The sequence below is a fragment of the Phyllopteryx taeniolatus genome, chromosome 2 (genome assembly GCF_024500385.1).
Source record: "Phyllopteryx taeniolatus isolate TA_2022b chromosome 2, UOR_Ptae_1.2, whole genome shotgun sequence".
Taxonomy (NCBI): Eukaryota; Metazoa; Chordata; class Actinopteri; order Syngnathiformes; family Syngnathidae; genus Phyllopteryx; species Phyllopteryx taeniolatus.
Window position 1 is genome coordinate 30,646,445 of NC_084503.1, and position 20,046 is coordinate 30,666,490.

The 20,046-nt window shown below is 42.7% G+C and overlaps 1 protein-coding gene across 3 annotated transcripts in view; it reads right to left on the reverse strand.

Annotated features, from left to right (window-relative positions):
- Positions 1–276: 276 nt before the first annotated feature.
- The window catches only part of LOC133474223 (protein unc-13 homolog C), a 188,892-nt gene continuing 169,122 nt past the window's right edge, over positions 277–20,046 (reverse strand). For all 3 annotated transcript variants that reach the window (XM_061765689.1, XM_061765688.1, XM_061765687.1), the window contains exons 31-33: positions 10,901–10,993; positions 3,900–4,059; positions 277–2,412 (exon numbers count right to left, since the gene is read on the reverse strand). In XM_061765689.1, the coding sequence (XP_061621673.1) occupies positions 2,127–2,412; positions 3,900–4,059; positions 10,901–10,993 (539 nt within the window). In that variant the 3' untranslated portion in view covers positions 277–2,126. The remainder of the gene's footprint in view (positions 2,413–3,899; positions 4,060–10,900; positions 10,994–20,046) is intronic.

A 20,046-nucleotide genomic window follows, 5' to 3' on the forward strand; every position in this document is an offset into this window, starting at 1 on the left:
CGATTCTTGCCATATGTCTGCGTTTGTCCAGAATAGTCTTTGGTTTGGCTAAAATATTACAATGTCATCAATTGTATTACACTGGTAAAATGGTGAAGTATTAATCCAAATATGTAAAAAGAAACATCTCCAGTTTAGTAAATAAAAGACTCCTGGCCAGTATTTGCGAATATATGGTACATTCTTGTATGATATATTGAGTTGTTAATGTTTTACTTTTATGTGTATTAAAAAAAGAGTGCATATTTGCCATGCAAAATGACCAAGACTTGTGACCACATTTGCACATACTTTATGCACATAGAAGAAAAGTAGACTTTTTGTACAATATCTCACTAAATATATTTACATGACATACAATTTGCCATCAGTGCAATACATAGGAATGTTGCATATTTACCAAAATGTTAAATTAAAATTAAACTCTTTCCTTTTTATGATGGAAAAAAATGACAGAAGCTGAGTGATTCTAATTTTTCTTTTTGAAAGGAACATGTGCAACTCTTGTTTTGCTATCATTACAGCTTCACGGCAAATAAAAAAAAAAAAATAATCTCGGTACCACCCTATGCACAATCGGACCACATGTACATATATAACTCCATATATGGAATGGATTGCTTTTTTTGTACAAAGATTCTAAACAATGTTGGCAGTTTATCAGGAACTTAACAGATCAGAAAAGATGATATGAAATGGTGTGGCGTAAGGTTGCTTTCCAAAGCTCATGTTCACAGTGGTCATTCAGAAAGGCCGGAAGCTGACGTTTTAAAATAAACACAAAAAAGGGGAAGAAAAAAAAAAAGTATCCATTCTGTCTGGAGTCTGTTGTCATGTGTCATGATTATAAAAGTACAAACACCTATGAAGGTTTACATAGCAGTCGTCGCCATTTCAAAATAATAATAAAAAAAAACAACAACACTATTTTCTCGTGGTTGCCTTACGATCCAAAGAGTTTGAAGGCAAGGTGGTTACCGTGGGAACATGGGGAGTGATGTGACTGGGAAACGATGGGCAACAATGCTGGGTGGCAAAAAAAAAATACATTAGAACAATTAAAGGGGTGGGGGGGAAAAACAGACTGCAACAGTGCTGGGTGACCAACAAATAAAACCTAATTAAAAAAACAAGGAACTTTACAACAGTGGTGGTTGGCGAGCATAAGAACATTTTAAAATAAAATACTAAGGACTCCACAACAGTGTTGGGTGGGGAAAAATATTATATAAAAAAAAAAAAAAGACTCAACCACAATGTTGGATCACCCAAAAAATTAATTGTTTTTGCCTTTTTTTTTTTTTTTAACAAGGTACTGCGTAACAGTGTTGGGTGGCTCAGAGCGAGAGAAAAAAGAGAGACTCCACAACAGTTTTTGGGGCAAAAAAATAATACATTTGGAAAAAATAAACAAAAAAAGGGCACAATAGCGCGAGGTGACAAGAATTAAACAAAATAAATGCATAACAAAATAAATAAATAAACAACAAAGCTGAGTGACAAAAATTGTTGTAGAAATGAATCAATAACAAATAACTACAATGGGGCTGGGTAGCAAAAAATAAATAATTTAAAAAAGGAACACCACCAATGCTGGGTGGCAAAATGTTAAAAAAAAAAAATAAAAAATGAAGAGTGCAACAATCAGAACGCCACACAGTCAGAAATTGACTTACACTGGATAATCGAGCAAATTTTCCAACATACTAAGTTCATCAGCATAATTCCTTTATGTGTTGTTCTTTTTTGTTTAGTTTAGTTTGTGTTTTAACTCCACTGGTTTGGCACTTCATTGGAACAAATCTCAGTTCAAAAAAGACTAAGTGGTAAAAAAGTTTTTTCCCGTGTTTGCTTGAACGTAACCTGTAGAATATAGTACTTAATAATAAGCATATGGTCAGTAAACACTTGTACGTACTTGTAGTATTCAAATGAACATTCCAACAGATGTTTTTTCTTACGCACATGCACAAAAACAAACAAACAAACAATCAAACAAACAAACACAACTCCCTCGCTCACTTCGTGCTTTGGCTCATCTCAAGTAGAACAACCATCCAATCATTGTCATCTTTAAGACAACACCACTCGGAAGGAATACTCCATTTTTTTATTTTTTTTTCGCATTAGGAGACTTCCTCCGCCGAGCGTGTGTCCGTCTTGAGACGCACAAACTCTTTGGCCACCTCATCGTTGGTCCTTTGCGAGAGTATCCGCATGATGGTGAGGCCCGTCTCGTCCATGTCGATGCTCTTCACCAACGGGTAGCAGGCGGCGCAGCTGCCCGAGTCGGCCAGCTCGCGCAGCTGGATGACGGTCATGCCGATGATGCGGTCCTCGCGGGCGAAGCAGTAGTCCTTCACCGACACGTGCAGCTCGTACGCCTCCGGGCCGTGCTCGTTGCTCAAGACACTACGGGAAAGAGGGAACGCAAACCTCAGACCTTCAATTGATAGCAAAATACAATGAACAACCATTTGCCATTCATGAGTCACTTAGATACATTTTCTCAAGAAGTTAACACATAAAATACTTATACTGGGCATATTTGTGGTTTATTTACAAATTCACCTTGTTGCATTTTGTACTGTGGAACCAATCCTACACCTATTTGCTGGAAAATTCCCCTATTCATGGTGACAAGATGATGCCACAGCCCTGTCGAAATCGGATTTGGTATCAAGGAAGTTTGTTGAGGTAATAAAACTGAGAGAGAAGTTTTGCTTGTTGGTGAGAGGGTTAGTTTAGCCTGGGTTGTCAGTGGAAGTGTCATCAATTTATTTTATTATCATTTCAATCATCATTCCTCATTTTTTACTCGTATCAGCTTTTAACTTATTTTGTACACTCATACAGTATGTCAAAAATACATGTTGCCTTTGTCATAGAATGCGATTGTTTTTGTGTTTTAATATCGTGTGTGAATGTTAAAATGTTACTGAAATATCTTGAACAGTTCATAAAGGTTTTATGACCACGATAATTTGACCCTGGTACACATTGGTTCTATTACCATTACCTCCTATGGGGGAAAAAAACGTTTCCAAATATAATGAATGTATTTGTAATATAATTGCAATCACACTTGCCTTCATCGTCAGTATGACAGCTACAGTGAAAAGGATTTTGCTTCTTTCTAACAAAATAATATAAACTCAAGGTACAGGCACCAGTACATATATTTAAAAATAAAATAAATATAATAGCGTTCACACCTCCACTCTGTTTTAAAGTTCAAGGGAACCTGCTATCCATCCATCCATCCATCCATCCATCACTTCTCTGTACCAATTATCCTCTAAACAACAAAATGTGACATGATTTGATTACAATAAAAGCATCTGAATGTTTCTAAGGTTTTGGTTTTCCTTGTAAAAGTACATAATAATGTTTGAAATGTGCAAGGAAAGGCCTAACTTAATCGATCAATGGTATCATGGTGATTTACCCCATTTAGGACAATTTTATAACAGCGGAAGCAGTTGTAGCTGCAAAGGCGTTGGACCAACTCCATATTTACTTCCATTTGTACTTGCTGCCTGTTTAATTACCTGCACATGTATCCTGTGGTGAAAAGAGACACTCTTGTTTGGAGATTCAGTTGTGTTTCCTCGGCCAAATTGAAGCGCAAAGAACCCTAAGGCCATTGTTCGAATTATTCCCTGCAACTTAACAAGTGTTCAAATTCTAATGAGGATACTCGTGATTCTATAAAGCCCGTAAACACGGCAGCCGCCCTGGCTTGCCTTGGAGTGCGTGTTCGCGGGCACCAGTATAGATTGCTATCAATTAGACTCACCTTAATTCAATTGTCGTGTTAAGGAAGATATTTTCAAAGAATAAGAACCGATGTGCTATGGACTCTATATGTATCAACTGTGTTTGCTGTCATTACTTACTATTGGAATGTTTCGTTGTACTTTGGTGACCAATTGTTGTTCTTGGTCTTGGTGCTGAATTTGCGTTTCTTGTCAGCGAGGTGCGGCCCGACGGCGTTGACCTCGACGAACGGCCGGAACATGGCGGTGGTCTGCCACTGGAGGTTGTTCACGCCGACAACTGAAACACAGAGTAAGGCTGAATTAAAGCTGTGATCAGCGATGAACGTACCCTCAAATTGGAAGGTAGGACTTGATGCAAGCATACATGCAAATCAGTCGCCTTTCGGTCATAGACTGTTTCGTACTCCTTGAGCACTGGCAACTTGATCGATTCCACACATCCACCATCCACACACAGATGTAATTGTGAATATTACGCCGCGGCGGACTAATATGCTGGCGCATCGGCCTGAGGTCCTGCCAGTGCGCTTTGGATAAATCACAGGAGTTGACGAGACCAGAAAAAACACTTCCGCCGCTTCTCTGTTAAGAAGTAACGGTACTTTCACTCCATTACAATGATCTATATGTTGGTCGCTACTTTTATTGATCAATTATTGCTTATTCATCAACTATTTCGGGAGCGAGACTGCGACGTAGACTTCCGCATTGGTGCTGTTTGCCCCAATCCAGTTTAAGAGCTAGTGACATTTAAGTCTAGTTCAGCAATCAAACGACACAACAAAGTCACATGACCTCACATGACGTCTTCTACTGGGCTTCCCGGGCATAGGTATTAAAACAAGATAAGCCAGCCAGGTGATCGTCGTACCTACGTGGCGGCCATGTTGGGAAGGTCATTGTTACCATGAAGGCAAGAATTTTTCAGAATTTGCATCTTATTTTGTAATGTTTTTTTTTTTTTTTTTTTTTTAAATAGATTTTCATGTTGTGGTTAAAAGAAATCTGAAGTTACACACTATTTACTCAGTACTTGAGTAATTATTTCGCTATGTACGTTTTACTCTTACTCAAGTAAGTTTTTGGAGGACTACTTTTTACTTTTATTTGAGTCACATTATTGTCAAGTAACAGTATTATTACTTGAGTACAATGTTTGGCTACTCTACCCACCTCTGGAGCAGACATCCTCTATTGCTACTCTTACGTTTAAGCAACATTTTTGCTCATCAGATCAGCTAGTGTGGTATTTGTTGCACTGGTCTTGGATAATAAAATATGTGCTTTGTCTCAAGACTTGGGAAACACTGGTCTAGTACACGTGGTACAAATGGTGCAGGTGGTGATTGACAAAATCTTAAGGTCAAGTTAGACTTTGAAGGTCCACTAGAAATCATGAGTGACCCGAAACCAAGGGTGACCAAACTATGGCCCAGGTGCCATTTTTTTTGGTGGCCCGCGGCATGTAATAAGATTACAAATTGACACGGCCTGTATCGTTTGGCTGCATTATATTACTTACTTTCTACATTGGGTGGCAAGGTAGGAGAAGAGAGGATGAAACTTGTTCTCATCTCTCACTTCCATGTTTTCCACGTACCATTCGGGAAGGCGTGTTGTTTGCTCCACTTTGCTCCAAGTGAAGGTCAGCTTAGCACAGATAGTCAAGCTGTTTTTTACAATAAATAAATGTAATTGCTACTCATATCTGTATCTACACTAATGTATTGGTTTTAGTGTGTTAAATAATTAAAGGTGAAGAATGCCTAATTGGCCCTTGTGTCCTTCGATTTTTCTGTATGCGGCCCTTAGAAGAACATTTTTAGACACCCCTGACATAAACAAAGCAAAAATTAAGATTTTGTGTGTTTTCAGGCATGGGATCTTGAGACTTTTTTTTATTCTCATGATAGACATGTCTACCAAATTTCACGTTCAGTAAAACTGGTTTCGGAGGCCTGAACTTTAAAAAGAAATTTTATTAGCTGTCATTCTTTGCTTGGCACCATGGCAACAGACATGGCTGATTGGTATATTAGCTGCTACAGCCCATAAAGCACTCCGAATGTAACTTTACTTTTGATGTTGTGGCTGAGAGTGAATACCAAAAAGAGGTCATGATGGGAGATTAAGGCAAAAAGCAGCACTCAGCCTCTTGTGTTGGGTGGCGCAATAACAGGCTCATGGCACACCCCACTGTCCTGGTAATATAGGTAAATGTAAGTCTATGAACATATTGTCATAGCGGTTCTGTTGCTGACAAAGTGAGTGATCTGGGAGATGAAAGAAAAAAAACGGTGCACTTTTAAAAGTATCAGCGCAGCGAGACAGAGTGCAACAGCAGGGGTTAAATGATTGCAAGTCTTCTGCCCCCTGGTGAAAATGACCATTCATTATAATTGATAGGACGGGCTATTTAAGAACAAGAGTACTTCCCACATATTACCTGTTTTTCCATCCATCCATTTTCTGAGCCGCTTCTCCTCACTAGGGTCGCGGGCGTGCTGGAGCCTAACCCAGCCATCATCGGGCAGGAGGCGGGGTACACCCTGAACTGGTTGCCAGCCAATCGCAGGGCACATAGAAACAAACAACCATTCGCACTCACATTCACACCTACAGGCAATTTAGAGTTGTCAATCAACCTACCATGCATGTTTTTGGGATGTGGGAGGAAACCGGAGTGCCCGGAGAAAACCCACGCAGGCACGGGGAAACATGCAAACTCCACACAGGCGGGGCCGGGGAGTGAACCCCGCTCCTCAGAACTGTAAGGCAGACGCTCTAACCAGTCGTACACCGTGCCGCTGCCTGTGTTTTTCTGTACAATTACTTGTGTTTACTGTACAGTAAACGGTGCCAGTGATTTAACCGTTAGCTCACTAATGGTGTTTTAACAGACATTGCTGTATTTCCTCTGGAAAAAAAACGGTGGTAGCCGTAAGCCAGGGGTGTCAAACTCATTTTTGTTGCGGGCCATATTGTAGTTACGGTTTCCGTCAGAGGGCCGTTATGACTGTGAAACCATAAAAATTTATGAAGTAGTTTTGGAATCAGAAATCAAGGGTAATGGGTTTTTCAACTATTGTTCATGTTTGGTAACGTTTGCAGTATCTCAACATTATATATGACTATTTTAAATTTCATGGAAGTTGACCCACATGATTTGCCTTCACGGGCCACATAAAAGCAAGTGGCGGGCCGGATCTGGCTCCCGGGCCTTGGGTTTGACACCAGTGCTGTAAGCTATGGTCACTGATGCTGCTGTTCACACTTAATACTCTATTTTTGCAGACAGCGCATCAGTGGCTGGGTACAAAGGCTGGCTGATCCTCATTTTTTTGCAAGCACAAGGCTTGCTGTGCGTTTGCCAATTTGGCAGACTGGTCTGTGCCAGGCTGGAAATTCTGGTGCAGCGAGGGTGTGTCCTGAGCCTGGCGGAGTGCAATTTGGTGGGAGAAAGTGGGTCACAAGTTACGCCTGCTCAGACGACGTCTCACTGCTGGTGCAGGTGAGACAACTGGTCTAACGTTATTGTGGTGAATTTAATTAGGGCACAGGCAGACATACTGACCTCCGCGGACATATTTAAGTCGCCAGTGTTTTCACCAGCACATTCTCGATACCCGCGCACATTGTGCGTTGCCACTCCATAGCCAGGGACATGACAATGCTCCAGTCACACACGGATCGCTGCGATTACGCATCGTCCTCTTCCACACAGAGATGTCTTGGTCGAGACTGCAGTTTTGCCCCACTTTGATTGAAGGGGAATGCAATCGACTGTAAACACCCCCATAGTGGTTCAACCTGCCCACTTTCAGATCCGACATGATGCGCTGGTCTACAAAATTACCAACACCCATCCGCTGCGCCTCTGGTGCACAGTTGCGCCGCCCGCCGCGCCGCTGTTTTTACACCGTTCACAAAAATAGGGCTCTGAACGTTAACTGCTGAATCTTTGTTTCTAACCAAAACAGCAGCACCTACCAAGGCATGGAGACAATTTCTGACATTTAATACACTGTTGAGTCTTATTTGTTGTAAACTCTTTTAAAATGTAATCTTACTGTATTTGGGGTTTTCCATTCGATTCCAAACGTGATCACTCTGCAATGCTGTGCCAATCCATGTTTATGTTCTGGGGAGCTATGCACATAATCACACAATCACAATCACACCTCTGACCTCTGCGTTAACCATCCATGAACAGGATGTGAGACGCATCTTCAAACAACAAAAGATTAACAAAGCGGCAGGCCCGGACCACGTGTCCCCATCCTGCCTCAAAGTCTGCGCGGACCAGCTCGCTCCAGTCTTCACTCAGATCTTCAACAGATCTCTGGAAATGTGCGAAGTTCCATCCTGTTTCAAACGCTCCACCATCATTCCAGTCCCCAAGAAACCTGCAATCTCGGGTCTGAATGACTACAGGCCTGTCGCTTTGACATCTGTGGTCATGAAGTCCTTTGAACGTCTCGTGCTGGACCACCTCAAGAGCATCACAGGTCCCCTGCTGGACCCCCTGCAGTTTGCCTACCAAGCGAACAGGTCTGCGGATGATGCAGTCAACATGGGACTGCACTTCATCCTAGAACACCTCGACAGTGCAGGGACCTACGCGAGGATCCTGTTCGTGGACTTCAGCTCAGCGTTCAACACCATCATCCCTGAACTCCTTTCATCCAAGCTTCTCCAGCTCAGCCTCTCACCTGCCATCTGCCAGTGGATTTACAGCTTTCTGACGGGCAGGACACAGCAGGTCAGGCTGGGGGAGGCCACCTCATCCACACGCAGCATCAGCACTGGGGCGCCCCAAGGTTGTGTCCTCTCTCCGCTGCTCTTCTCTCTCTACACGAACGACTGCACCTCAGCGAACCCGACTGTCAAACTCCTGAAGTTTGCAGATGACACCACTGTCATCGGCCTCATCAAGGACGGTGAAGAGTCTGCATATCGACAGGAAGCGGAGCGGCTGGAGCTGTGGTGCGGCCGACACAACCTGGAGCTGAACACGCTCAAGACTGTAGAGATGATCGGACTCAGGAGGCATCCTTCGCCACAGCTGCCCCTCACGTTGTCCAGCTGCCTTGTGTCAACCGTCGAGACCTTCAAGTTCCTGGGAATTACAATCTTCCAGGACCTGAAGTGGGCGACCAACATCAACTCCGTCCTCAAAAAGGCCCAGCAGAGGATGTACTTCCTCCGGCTTCTGAGAAAGCACGGCCTGCCACCGGAGCTGCTGAGACAGTTCTACACATCGGTCATCAAATCAGTCCTGTGTTCTTCCATCACAGTCTGGTTTGGTGCTGCTACAAAAAAGGACAAACTCCGACTGCAACGGACAATCAAAACTGCTGAAAGGATTGTCGGTACCCCCCTACCCACCCTTGAGGACTTGCACGCTGCCAGAACTAAGACAAGGGCGTGCAAAATCCTCTCGGACCCTCCGCACCCCGGTCACCAGCTCTTCCAGCTCCTTCCCTCAGGTAGGCGCTACCGATCAATGCAAACTAGAACTAGTAGACATTCCAACAGTTTCTTCCCTCTTGCAATCAACTTCTTAAACAGCTAACCTATAATTCCATTACAACAAGCTGGCAATTTTTTGACTTGAGTTCGTTGTCACATTTCTGTGGGGCCAATTATGTATTACTCGTGCACTCACTGTAGTTGTCTCGCCATGCTGCATATTTGCATATACTGGCCACTCATGCCAGAGTAGCATCTGCTCCATTTGCACACTGATTGAGGAGTATCCGTAACATTTGGACAACCATTGTCCCAGATTATCGCACTACTCGTCACTTTAAACCGCATACACTCCTTGAAGTCTCACCGCCCTTTGCACAATGGTCATTGCACCGGACTATTGCGATATTAGTCATTCGAACTGCTCTAAGTGCTAGAGGACTCTGCATCTTTTTGCATAATTGTTTTTTGTCAATGTCTTTATGTCTCCAAAGTGTTCTGTAAATTGACTGTCTGTTGTACTAGAGCGGCTCCAACTACCGGAGACAAATTCCTTGTGTCTTTTGGACATACTTGGCAAATAAAGATGATTCTGATTCTGATGACCCATGGTCCTGTCCAGTCTTTTTATTTGCATTTTTTTCTCTTAGTACTCTTAGGTTAAAAATACCTTTTAGACATGACATATCTCATTGCTGTCTGATGATAGCCATGTCTCTCACATTTTAGTTTTTTTCTGGGAGCAGTAAAAAAAAAAAAAAAAGAAGCAAAATACATCCACAAAACACATCAAATGACTTGGTTATGAAGTGCCGCCTCCACAAGAGAAAATACAAATTATGTAATAACGTAAGGCTACTAAAAACTACGAGTTTTCCCCTTTAAGGTGGGCCAGATGATCAAGAACGTCAAGAAAGGGATCCTGGTAGTTCTGGCAGTACAACGCTTGGCTGCTTCACAATGACAACGCGCCTGCTCATAATGTTCTGAGCATCTGACAGTTCCTAGCCGATAAGAACATTGCCATGCAAACGCCCTACTCTACTATTTTTTTTCTTTTTACTCTTTGCCAAGCTCAAGGGGGTCGTCAAGGGGACCCATTTTGAAGATGAAGATGACATCAAGTTGGCTGTGAGGAAGGAGTTGTGGAAAATCCAAGAAGAATTCTTCCAGGATTGCATGAAGGCATGGGAGAGAAGGTTTGGAAACTACGTTAGACTCCATGGCAATTATTTTGAAGAGGAAAACTTGCAGTTTGTAGTTTGGATTTAAAATGTCTTTTTGGATACCTTTCTAACACCTTTTATGTTAAAATGTCAAACTAATCATGAAGTGATTTTCTTGTCCAAGTTGGATCAAGCATAATTTATTTGTCAAAAGAATTCAATTATTATATCGTGCAGTACAAATAAATGGCTCCCCCCTAATCATGCCTTCCCCAATGTCTGCTGTTGAGTAACTAAACAACCTCCCCTAGCCTCCATTTGAGGTAATACACTATATTTGTTTCTAAATGGAGCCCCAAGTACAGTCAACTGCTGCTTATTCATTTTCGGGGCCCTGGCAGCACAATCATCTCAAGAGTTGCCTCAGGCGAGCGAGCGTGAATACATTTGAATAGAAATGACAACCGATCCAAAGCTCACCCTTCACGCTGACTTTGTGCTCCCCGGTGCCAGGGTGAGAGATGAGGTTCACTTGTATGGACACCTCGCCCACCGAGCCGTTGCTTGACTTAGCTGAAAACACACAGCAGCAAAAAAGTGTGAGGGAAAAAGCGTAATTAAAATTCTGAGATGTAGCCAGACCAAAAAAAAAAACCTGAAAAAACAACAAATCCATAAAAACCTGTAGGGAAGCACGCTTGTTTCAACAATATTGGCCACAAAACGCTTTATTTTGCCGAAGGCTGAACAAGAACAGCAAGAGGAGTTACACAGAGAAAAGAAAAACAGAAATATTCTGTCTGTTTTGAGGGCCGGGAAGAGGCAAGTGGCACGAAGGGATGTTCTAAATAAATAATACTATTTCACAATGAAGTCAGCCATAGAAATGCCAACAAAACACTGTGGGCTTAACTTGTAGTTTACAGTGGTATAGCACTGCAATGCATCATACAGAGCGGCATGTCTAATGTTTTGACCATCTATCTCACTTACAGTTGCTGAAGGCAACCAAGATGTTACAAGGCCCTTTCAAATTGTAATAAAAGCAAAAGCCATAGACCACCACAAGCATGTTTGTTTCACAGCAGTCATTTGTACACAGTTAACGGATAAATAGTTGGAAAAATGTTTGTAGCATCAGAGTTGATTAGGTTGGCATTCCATTTAGCTTTATGAGGCCATTTGCCACTTTAGATAGATAATATAGTATCTTTTACTCCATTTTAACAGTAAGTATAAGATAACCACACCTAGATATCCAGCTAGTTGCCTGCTAGCTGTGGATAGATTGCTAGATCGATGGTATAGCTAGTTTTCCTGTGACGGACGGACATCTGGACATACCCGCCTTCGCCATGTTGGAGGTCGACACATTGTTTTTTCGCGGTGCTTATTGAGTGTTTGAATAGAGAAATTGGATTGATAGGCAATGTCAAAAATGTGTGAATTACTGTGCGCCGTTTGGCTGCAACAATACAGGTGGAAGGGACAAAGTCTCATTTTACCATTTAGCAGTACCAATTTTTAAACACATTGAGAAGACAGAACATTTGTCAAGGAAAAGACACATTTTTCACGAATATGTTCATCTCATCTCACTCTGGTCAGGTGCCCAGTCCATACATCCGTGAATACTCTAAACAATTTTTCACACAGAGGCCAGGTAACTTTGAGTAGTTTTTGTCCCCTAAATTTAATGAAATCACCATTTCAAAATAGCATTTTAAGTTCACTTGGGTTATATTTGTCTGATGTTCATTTGTTTGAACATTATCCATCCATCCATCCATCCATCCATTTTCCAAGCCGCTTATCCTCACAAGGGTCGTGGGAGTGCTGGAGCCTATCCCAGCTATCATCGGCCAGGAGGCGGGGTACACCCCGAACTGGTTGCCAGCCAATTGCAGTGTTTGAACATTAATATGGGGAAACTGCAAAAATATAATTTGAGAAAGGGGCCAATACTTTTTTAACAGCACTGTATGTTGTTAATATTATGTATGTTTAACAGTACAACAAGTGTTTGAGTATAGGAAATATTCAGTATGTATGGTAGAGGTTAATAAGAGTGTGGGGAACAGTAATATGTGTGGGACTGGGGAAATTCATAAAGGTTAAAAATATGTAAAAGAAAAAAAAAACTGATCGCAACATCGCAGAATTCACTTATTGTGAGGGTGGTCCGGAACCTAACCCTCGCGATAAACAAGGGATCAAACTCCAACTCAAACTCTGTCACTCTCAAACTCCAACATGGCGGACAAATACGATGTGATCAAAAACTATCTATAGATACTGGACAGATACAGTTTAACCACTCTTCTACTTTACAATATAGTATATGAGAGAGAAAGAAGACAATTTTACTATAATGTATTTTAACAGTAAGCATAGCTAAACTACTATAACTAGCTACCGATAGATAGGTAACTAGGTATAACTTAGTCACCATTTTAATATATTGTATTTTAACAATTAGTATAACACCTACTACCCCCCCCCCCCAAAAAAAAGAAAAAAAAGCAAATACATATATGTAAAAAATGGTGGCTGAAGACTTTTGCATGGTAGGTGGGGTTATGTTAGCTACAAAGCTCAATGTAAGTCAGCCTGAATACTGAAGTATAAATTTAATTGAAATTTGATTCATAATGCAGTGTAATTAGTAGAACATGGAGCTAGTGTTGGGGTTTTTATTGATAGTAATGTGACCAAACCTTAATGTGCTAACAAAAATCGCAGAGTTCAACATGTTTGCGTAGTGTTAAGTGGACTTTGTTTGTGGACTACGGTTACTTGACAGCGACTGTATGGGAATTTTTGTACATTTTAGGGGCCGCCAACATATAAAGTACCTCGGACGTCCTATTTAGATCAGATTGCTGAGCAAGTCAGCGCTGCCTGATGCTACAGCCAGGTCAGGACGGAGGGTGAACACCAGAAGGCTGCGAGTAGGTCCTCGTACACCCGATGATGGAGCATGCTGGACCGCTAGCTGATCGATACGTGCCAAACACACCTCGTGTATTATGCCATTAATGAAAAAACAAACCAGGTGATTTAATATGATGATTCTCCAAGAACTTAAAACTATGTAACATGATAGCACTTTTGGCTCATGAATGTGTTGATACAATAACACAGTAATTTTCATAATTACATACAGGGATATAGATCATGATGTAAGCTCATTTAAACAACAGAACTGTGACTGTACAATGACAATGTACAGTATGTGTAGTATGCACTGGATTGGAATAAGGAGGATACCTTCTGTCGTTGCCACGACCGCCCTATATCCCCTACTTTAGCTCGTTGTATTCGCTAGCTTCTGTTTCGCATAAATCATTTTACACTTGAGACTATGTGCGTCCCAGGATGCATATGTCTGGAAACAATGAGTCCCAGCCCTGGAACAATGAGTCCCTGCAACGTATCATCACAGAGTACAGATACAGTAATTCTCCCCTATATGATGGTTGTTGCTTTGAGATCCCGCTATATTGCAGATTTGTATTTCTACATTTGTACAATCTTTTTGTGTTATCCATTGCTCTTGCGCTCGCTCATTAAACTACTTTGCAGTAGAACATGGAGCTAGTATACGATATCAAAAAATTTTAGGACGATATATTTTCCCCAAAACTATCACGATAAACGATAGTATTGATGTCTTTTTTTTTATGCCACTGATGTAATGTAGAAAAAAAATAAAACATCTATATAAATAAAACAAATACAAATGAATCAGACTCAGGCTCTGTTCGCAAAAACAGCACTTAACCAAATTTTAAACAACCAAACAATGTCTTAGAGCCTGCCAAATTTGTATAAAAAAAAAACACACCATGTATGTCCTCGAAAGCATTTGGGCTTTGTCACTATTTTTTCAGATGCCATATATTTTAATATTACTGATATTATCTATATCTGTATTTATTGTATGAATGTTGCTGTATAATTTCTGCTGCCTCTTGGCTTTTGAAAAATTGTATCTCTCAATAAGCTTAAAGGATAAATAAAATGTAAAATAAGGCCCGCCCTCCAGCTGCTGGACTGTGATGTGGGACCTTTACCTGGCAATCAAATGATGCTGAAAATTAGTTCGCTGAAGACAACTACTGCCTGAATATTGATAACTTGTGCCGCTGTGCTTATGTTTTATGAACAGTTAACTTTCCCAAATGTGTGTGTGTGTGTGTAATGTGGGGAACGCACACACACAACTCCGAGCGCTGAAGTTTTAACGATGTTGCCGCAGTCGAGTGAGCTGTTTAGCGCCTTAGTTTGCAAGCTCGTTGGCTTGCAGGCTAGCAAATTTAATAAGCAGTTACTTTCCCGTTGTCCCAGTTGTGTGCATCTACGGAGCAAACCCTGTTCTGCCAGCAGCTTGCTGTGTCGTGAGTGGCGCGGCGGGTGTTACCACAACAATGAAAATTTATTGAGTCCAGAAATAACTCCAGTGTTCATTGTATGGAACAATAACCCTTCCCACTGTGCCTCTGATTGGCGAGCACCAAGACAGGATTCGTACTTTGGATTCACTGTGTGTGGAAGCTGTTCACCAACACACACTGACGCAAGCATGCACACATAGACGTACGTAGGGCGGGTCTTAAACCACGAGTCTACGGACGCAGAATGAATATGCTTCATGCGTCCCTGCTAATATTTGTGCATCTCAGACACAGGACACATAAAACAAGATCCCTGGTTTCGTATTAATTTTTGCTTCCAATCATACCTTTCTCAATTTTTTAGACACTGGTTGTTCTCCAGCCACTAGATTCAAGGTGAAATATTACACTGAGGCAACTACTGGATCAGTCAAATGTTACACTCGAAGAATGTAATTATCTGGGGATAAAATTTTGATAGAAACTGTATATCCTATGATGAGGTACAAAATATCAATATCATGATATAGTGCTTCATTATCTCTCGCAGTACAGTGTCAATACACCAGCATCAGATATGGATAATGTGGATTTGCAATGTATGTACAGATGTGCACTTAGTGAAGAGTTTGACCTTTGATTATGATGTGAATATCTGTATTGTCTTGCGATTGCATCTCCCCTTATATTACAGTTTTCACTGTAATATAATTTCAAGAGTCACTTTGTGATTCCCACTCCTACTGCCAATGTGAGTGCAGTGTAAACGAAGAAGATCGGATATAGCATCTCATAGCGAGCTGGACGCTATTGACTCCTGACGCTTATGAAACTGGCATACTGTACGACCTCAGTCTATGGAGTGACGCACATACGCTTCTGTTGAATAAACTCGAGCACACCACACTCTAAATGTGTCGCTGTCATTAGCAACGGAGGATGGTGATTAATGAAGGCGCGTTCAAGAGCCAGCGCTTTGCCACAATGTTTGCTGACCTAATGCGCATCAGCCACCTTCACTTATAGGCACCGTTTAGGCCATACAACACAGACTGATCAGTGAGTAGCGTTATAACGAAAGGAAAATGGTAGGCCGTCAGTTAGCAAGGTGGTGTGGATTCGTTCCGCCTGGCCGTCTGCCTATATGCAACCATGGTGTGTGATGCACACACTTAAGCAAGCAAGGCTAAATTCCCTCTTGAACAAAGTTGGGCACCTGGAGGTGTTTCAGCTGTGTTACAGTGTGGGTAGGGGGAGAGGTCTAAACATATGAACCAGGGACAAAATTGGACCAGTGATGATGTTGAGAGGGAGAATTTATAAATGTGTGGGATGCATATAATCCATTGGGTCAGACAGTTTTCTTTGTGATGTGAGAGAGTAAGAGAGAGGGGGCACAATGAACTGTGGGAGCCTAAGGGGTGAGGAGTTTACAGTCTTTTCCCTTTTTTTTATTCATTTGGCAGGTAGGAGACAAACAACCTCTGCAAATGAGTAGGTCAGCTCCATATGTGAGCCCTAGAAAATAACAGCCATATAAGTCTGATTGATAGTCCAAATACATGCAAAGTTTAGCACAAACGACTCTAAATCAGTCTGGCATGCATTCCAGTCGCTGACTAATTACAAGCGACGATCCCCCCAAGCTGAGAACAATAGCACACTAGCCAACGACTTGAATACCTTCTACTGCAGATTTGAAAAGGACAGTTTCACACCACACACCAACCCGGCCGCACCCGCGACCACAATCACACCTCTGACCTCTGCGTTAACCATCCATGAACAGGATGTGAGACGCATCTTCAAACAACAAAAGATTAACAAAGCGGCAGGCCCGGACCACGTGTCTCCATCCTGCCTCAAAGTCTGCGCGGACCAGCTCGCGCCAGTCTTCACTCAGATCTTCAACAGATCACTGGAAATGTGCGAAGTTCCATCCTGCTTCAAACGCTCCACCATCATCCCAGTCCCCAAGAAACCTGCAATCTCGGGTCTGAATGACTACAGGCCTGTCGCTTTGACATCTGTGGTCATGAAGTCCTTTGAACGTCTTGTGCTGGACCACCTCAAGAGTGTCACAGGTCCCCTGCTGGACCCCCTGCAGTTTGCCTACCAAGCGAACAGATCTGCGGATGATGCAGTCAACATGGGACTGCACTTCATCCTAGAACACCTCGACAGTGCAGGGACCTACGCGAGGATCCTGTTCGTGGACTTCAGCTCAGCGTTCAACACCATCATCCCTGATCTCCTTTCATCCAAGCTTCTCCAGCTCAGCGTCTCACCTGCCATCTGCCAGTGGATCTACAGCTTTCTGACGGGCAGGACACAGCAGGTCAGGCTGGGGGAGGCCACCTCATCCACACGCAGCATCAGCACTGGGGCGCCCCAAGGTTGTGTCCTCTCTCCGCTGCTCTTCTCTCTCTACACGAACGACTGCACCTCAGCGAACCCGACTGTCAAACTCCTGAAGTTTGCAGATGACACCACTGTCATCGGCCTCATCAAGGACGGTGACGAGTCTGCATATCGACAGGAAGCGGAGCGGCTGGAGCTGTGGTGCGGCCGACACAACCTGGAGCTGAACACGCTCAAGACTGTAGAGATGATCGTGGACTTCAGGAGGCATCCTTCGCCACAGCTGCCCCTCACGCTGTCCAGCTGCCTTGTGTCAACCGTCGAGACCTTCAAGTTCCTGGGAATTACAATCTCCCAGGACCTGAAGTGGGCGACCAACATCAACTCCGTCCTCAAAAAGGCCCAGCAGAGGATGTACTTCCTGCGGCTTCTGAGAAAGCATGGCCTGCCACCGGAGCTGCTGAGACAGTTCTACACAGCGGTCATCGAATCAGTCCTGTGTTCTTCCATCACAGTCTGGTTTGGTGCTGCTACAAAAAAGGACAAACTCCGACTGCAACGGACAATCAAAACTGCTGAAAGGATTGTCGGTACCCCCCTACCCACCCTTGAGGACTTGCACGCTGCCAGAACTAAGACAAGGGCGTGCAAAATCCTCTCGGACCCTCCCCACCCTGGTCACCAGCTCTTCCAGCTCCTTCCCTCAGGTAGGCGCTACCGATCAATGCAAACTAGAACTAGTAGACATTCCAACAGCTTCTTCCCTCTTGCAATCAACTTCTTGAACAGCTAACTTACAATTCCATTACAACAAGCTGGCAATTTTTTGACTTGAGTTCGTTGTCACATTTCTGTATTATGTATTACTCGTGCACTCACTGTAGTTGTCTCGCCGTGCTGCACTATTTGCATATAGTGGCCACTCATGCCAGAGTAGCATCTGCTCCATTTGCACACTGATTGAGGAGTATCTGTAACATTTGCACAACCATTGTCCCAGATTATCGCAGTACTCGTCACTTTAAACCGCATACACTCCTTGAAGTCTCAGTGCCCTTTGCACAATGGTCATTGCACCGGACTATTGCGTTATTAGCCATTCCAACTGAGGACTCTGCATCTTTTTGCACAATTGTTGTTTGTTGTTGTTTTTTGTCAATGTCTTTATGTCTCCAAAGTGTTCTGTAAATTGACTGTCTGTTGTACTAGAGCGGCTCCAACTACCGGAGACAAATTCCTTGTGTGTTTTGGACATACTTGGCAAATAAAGATGATTCTGATTCTGATTCTGATTCTGAAGATATCACTGCCCTTACGTCCATTGCGATGCCATGAATGTTTCAGTTATAAACCACTACAGGGTGCTCTTCTGAATATAATCCATCCATCCATTTTATGAGCCGCTTCTCCTCACTAGGGTCGCAGGCGTGCTGGAGCCTATCCCAGCTATCTTCGGGCAGGAGGCGGGGTACACCCTGAACTGGTCGCCAGCCAATCGCAGGGCATATACAAACAAACAACCATTCGCACTCACATTCACACCTACGGCCAATTTAGAGTTGTCAATTAACCTACCATGCATGTTTTTGGGATGTGGGAGGAAACCGGAGTGCCCGGAGAAAACCCACGCAAGCACGCGAGAACATGCAAACTCCACACAGGCGGGGCCAGGGATTATACCCCGGTCCTCAGAACTGTGAGGCAGACACTCTAACCAGTCGTCCACCCTGCCGCTGAATATAATCCATCCATCCATTTTCTGTACCACTTATCCTCACTAGGGCCGCGGGTGTGCTGGAGTCTATCCCAGCTAGCTTCGGGCGAGAGGTGGGGTACACCCTGAACTGGTCAACAGCCAATCCCAGCGCACGTATAAACAAAACATTATTCGCACTCACATTCTGAATATAAATGTTCCGCAAATACAGAGGCTCAGTTTTTGACAAGGTAGCAACAAGTCAACCAATTTTTAAAACACGAGACCCCATTTATGTTGAGGAATAAAATCAATGTGTGTGCTTGGTGCTATTTTAGAGTGTGGTGCACTTGAGATGAGCAAGTACAACACACCACACCCACAACTATATGTCCACTGACATGCAAAGCAAAGAAAAAGCAACGAAAAAAGTAGAAGTTGAAAAAAAGCAAAGAATAAAGTAGGAGAAGATGGTAGACCAACTATTGGCTCATCTGATCTTCTCATTGTCAATATTATTGTGGTGAATGACTTTTAAGACATTCTACAAACCCTCAACCCTACCAGTTGCTACTATATTTGTGGACAGCAGCAACGTGAGCTTCAGGTCGCTTCCTAATTGGCCATCATTCGTTTCATGTCACAATTACCAAAACCGTGGTCCATCTGAACTCAGTGTGGACCACAAACATAATGATTTGCTATCTTAAATGTTTATGATTGTTGGCCCTGACAGTTTTCTGAGCAAAACAATAAATAAATAAATCAATGTCACAAAATGCGCATACCACTCAGGATAATTATTTAAAGACATCCTACAATTTTGGCCTTCACTGACTTGATCTGAAGAGACAGAAAAATGCTAAAGTTAGGCCGAGTTACTCCTTGCTTCCAGGACACAAAAATACACATACGAATAAACACAGAGCCTTGCAAAGCTGTATTTACCAAAGGATAAATGAGCCTAAATAGGAAAATATGCAAATTAAGGGATTTTTTACATGACAACATTGGAAAAGCAAATGGGAAACATTCTTATTTGCAGTTTTGAAAAGAACACTAACCCACAAAGCTGCAAAAAAGACAAAAATGCAGTAATATGCATGCCATGCCAGTTATTGGCAAAGGCAAACATTAAATTTCAATTTTTAGTTTCAACAATAGGTAATGCC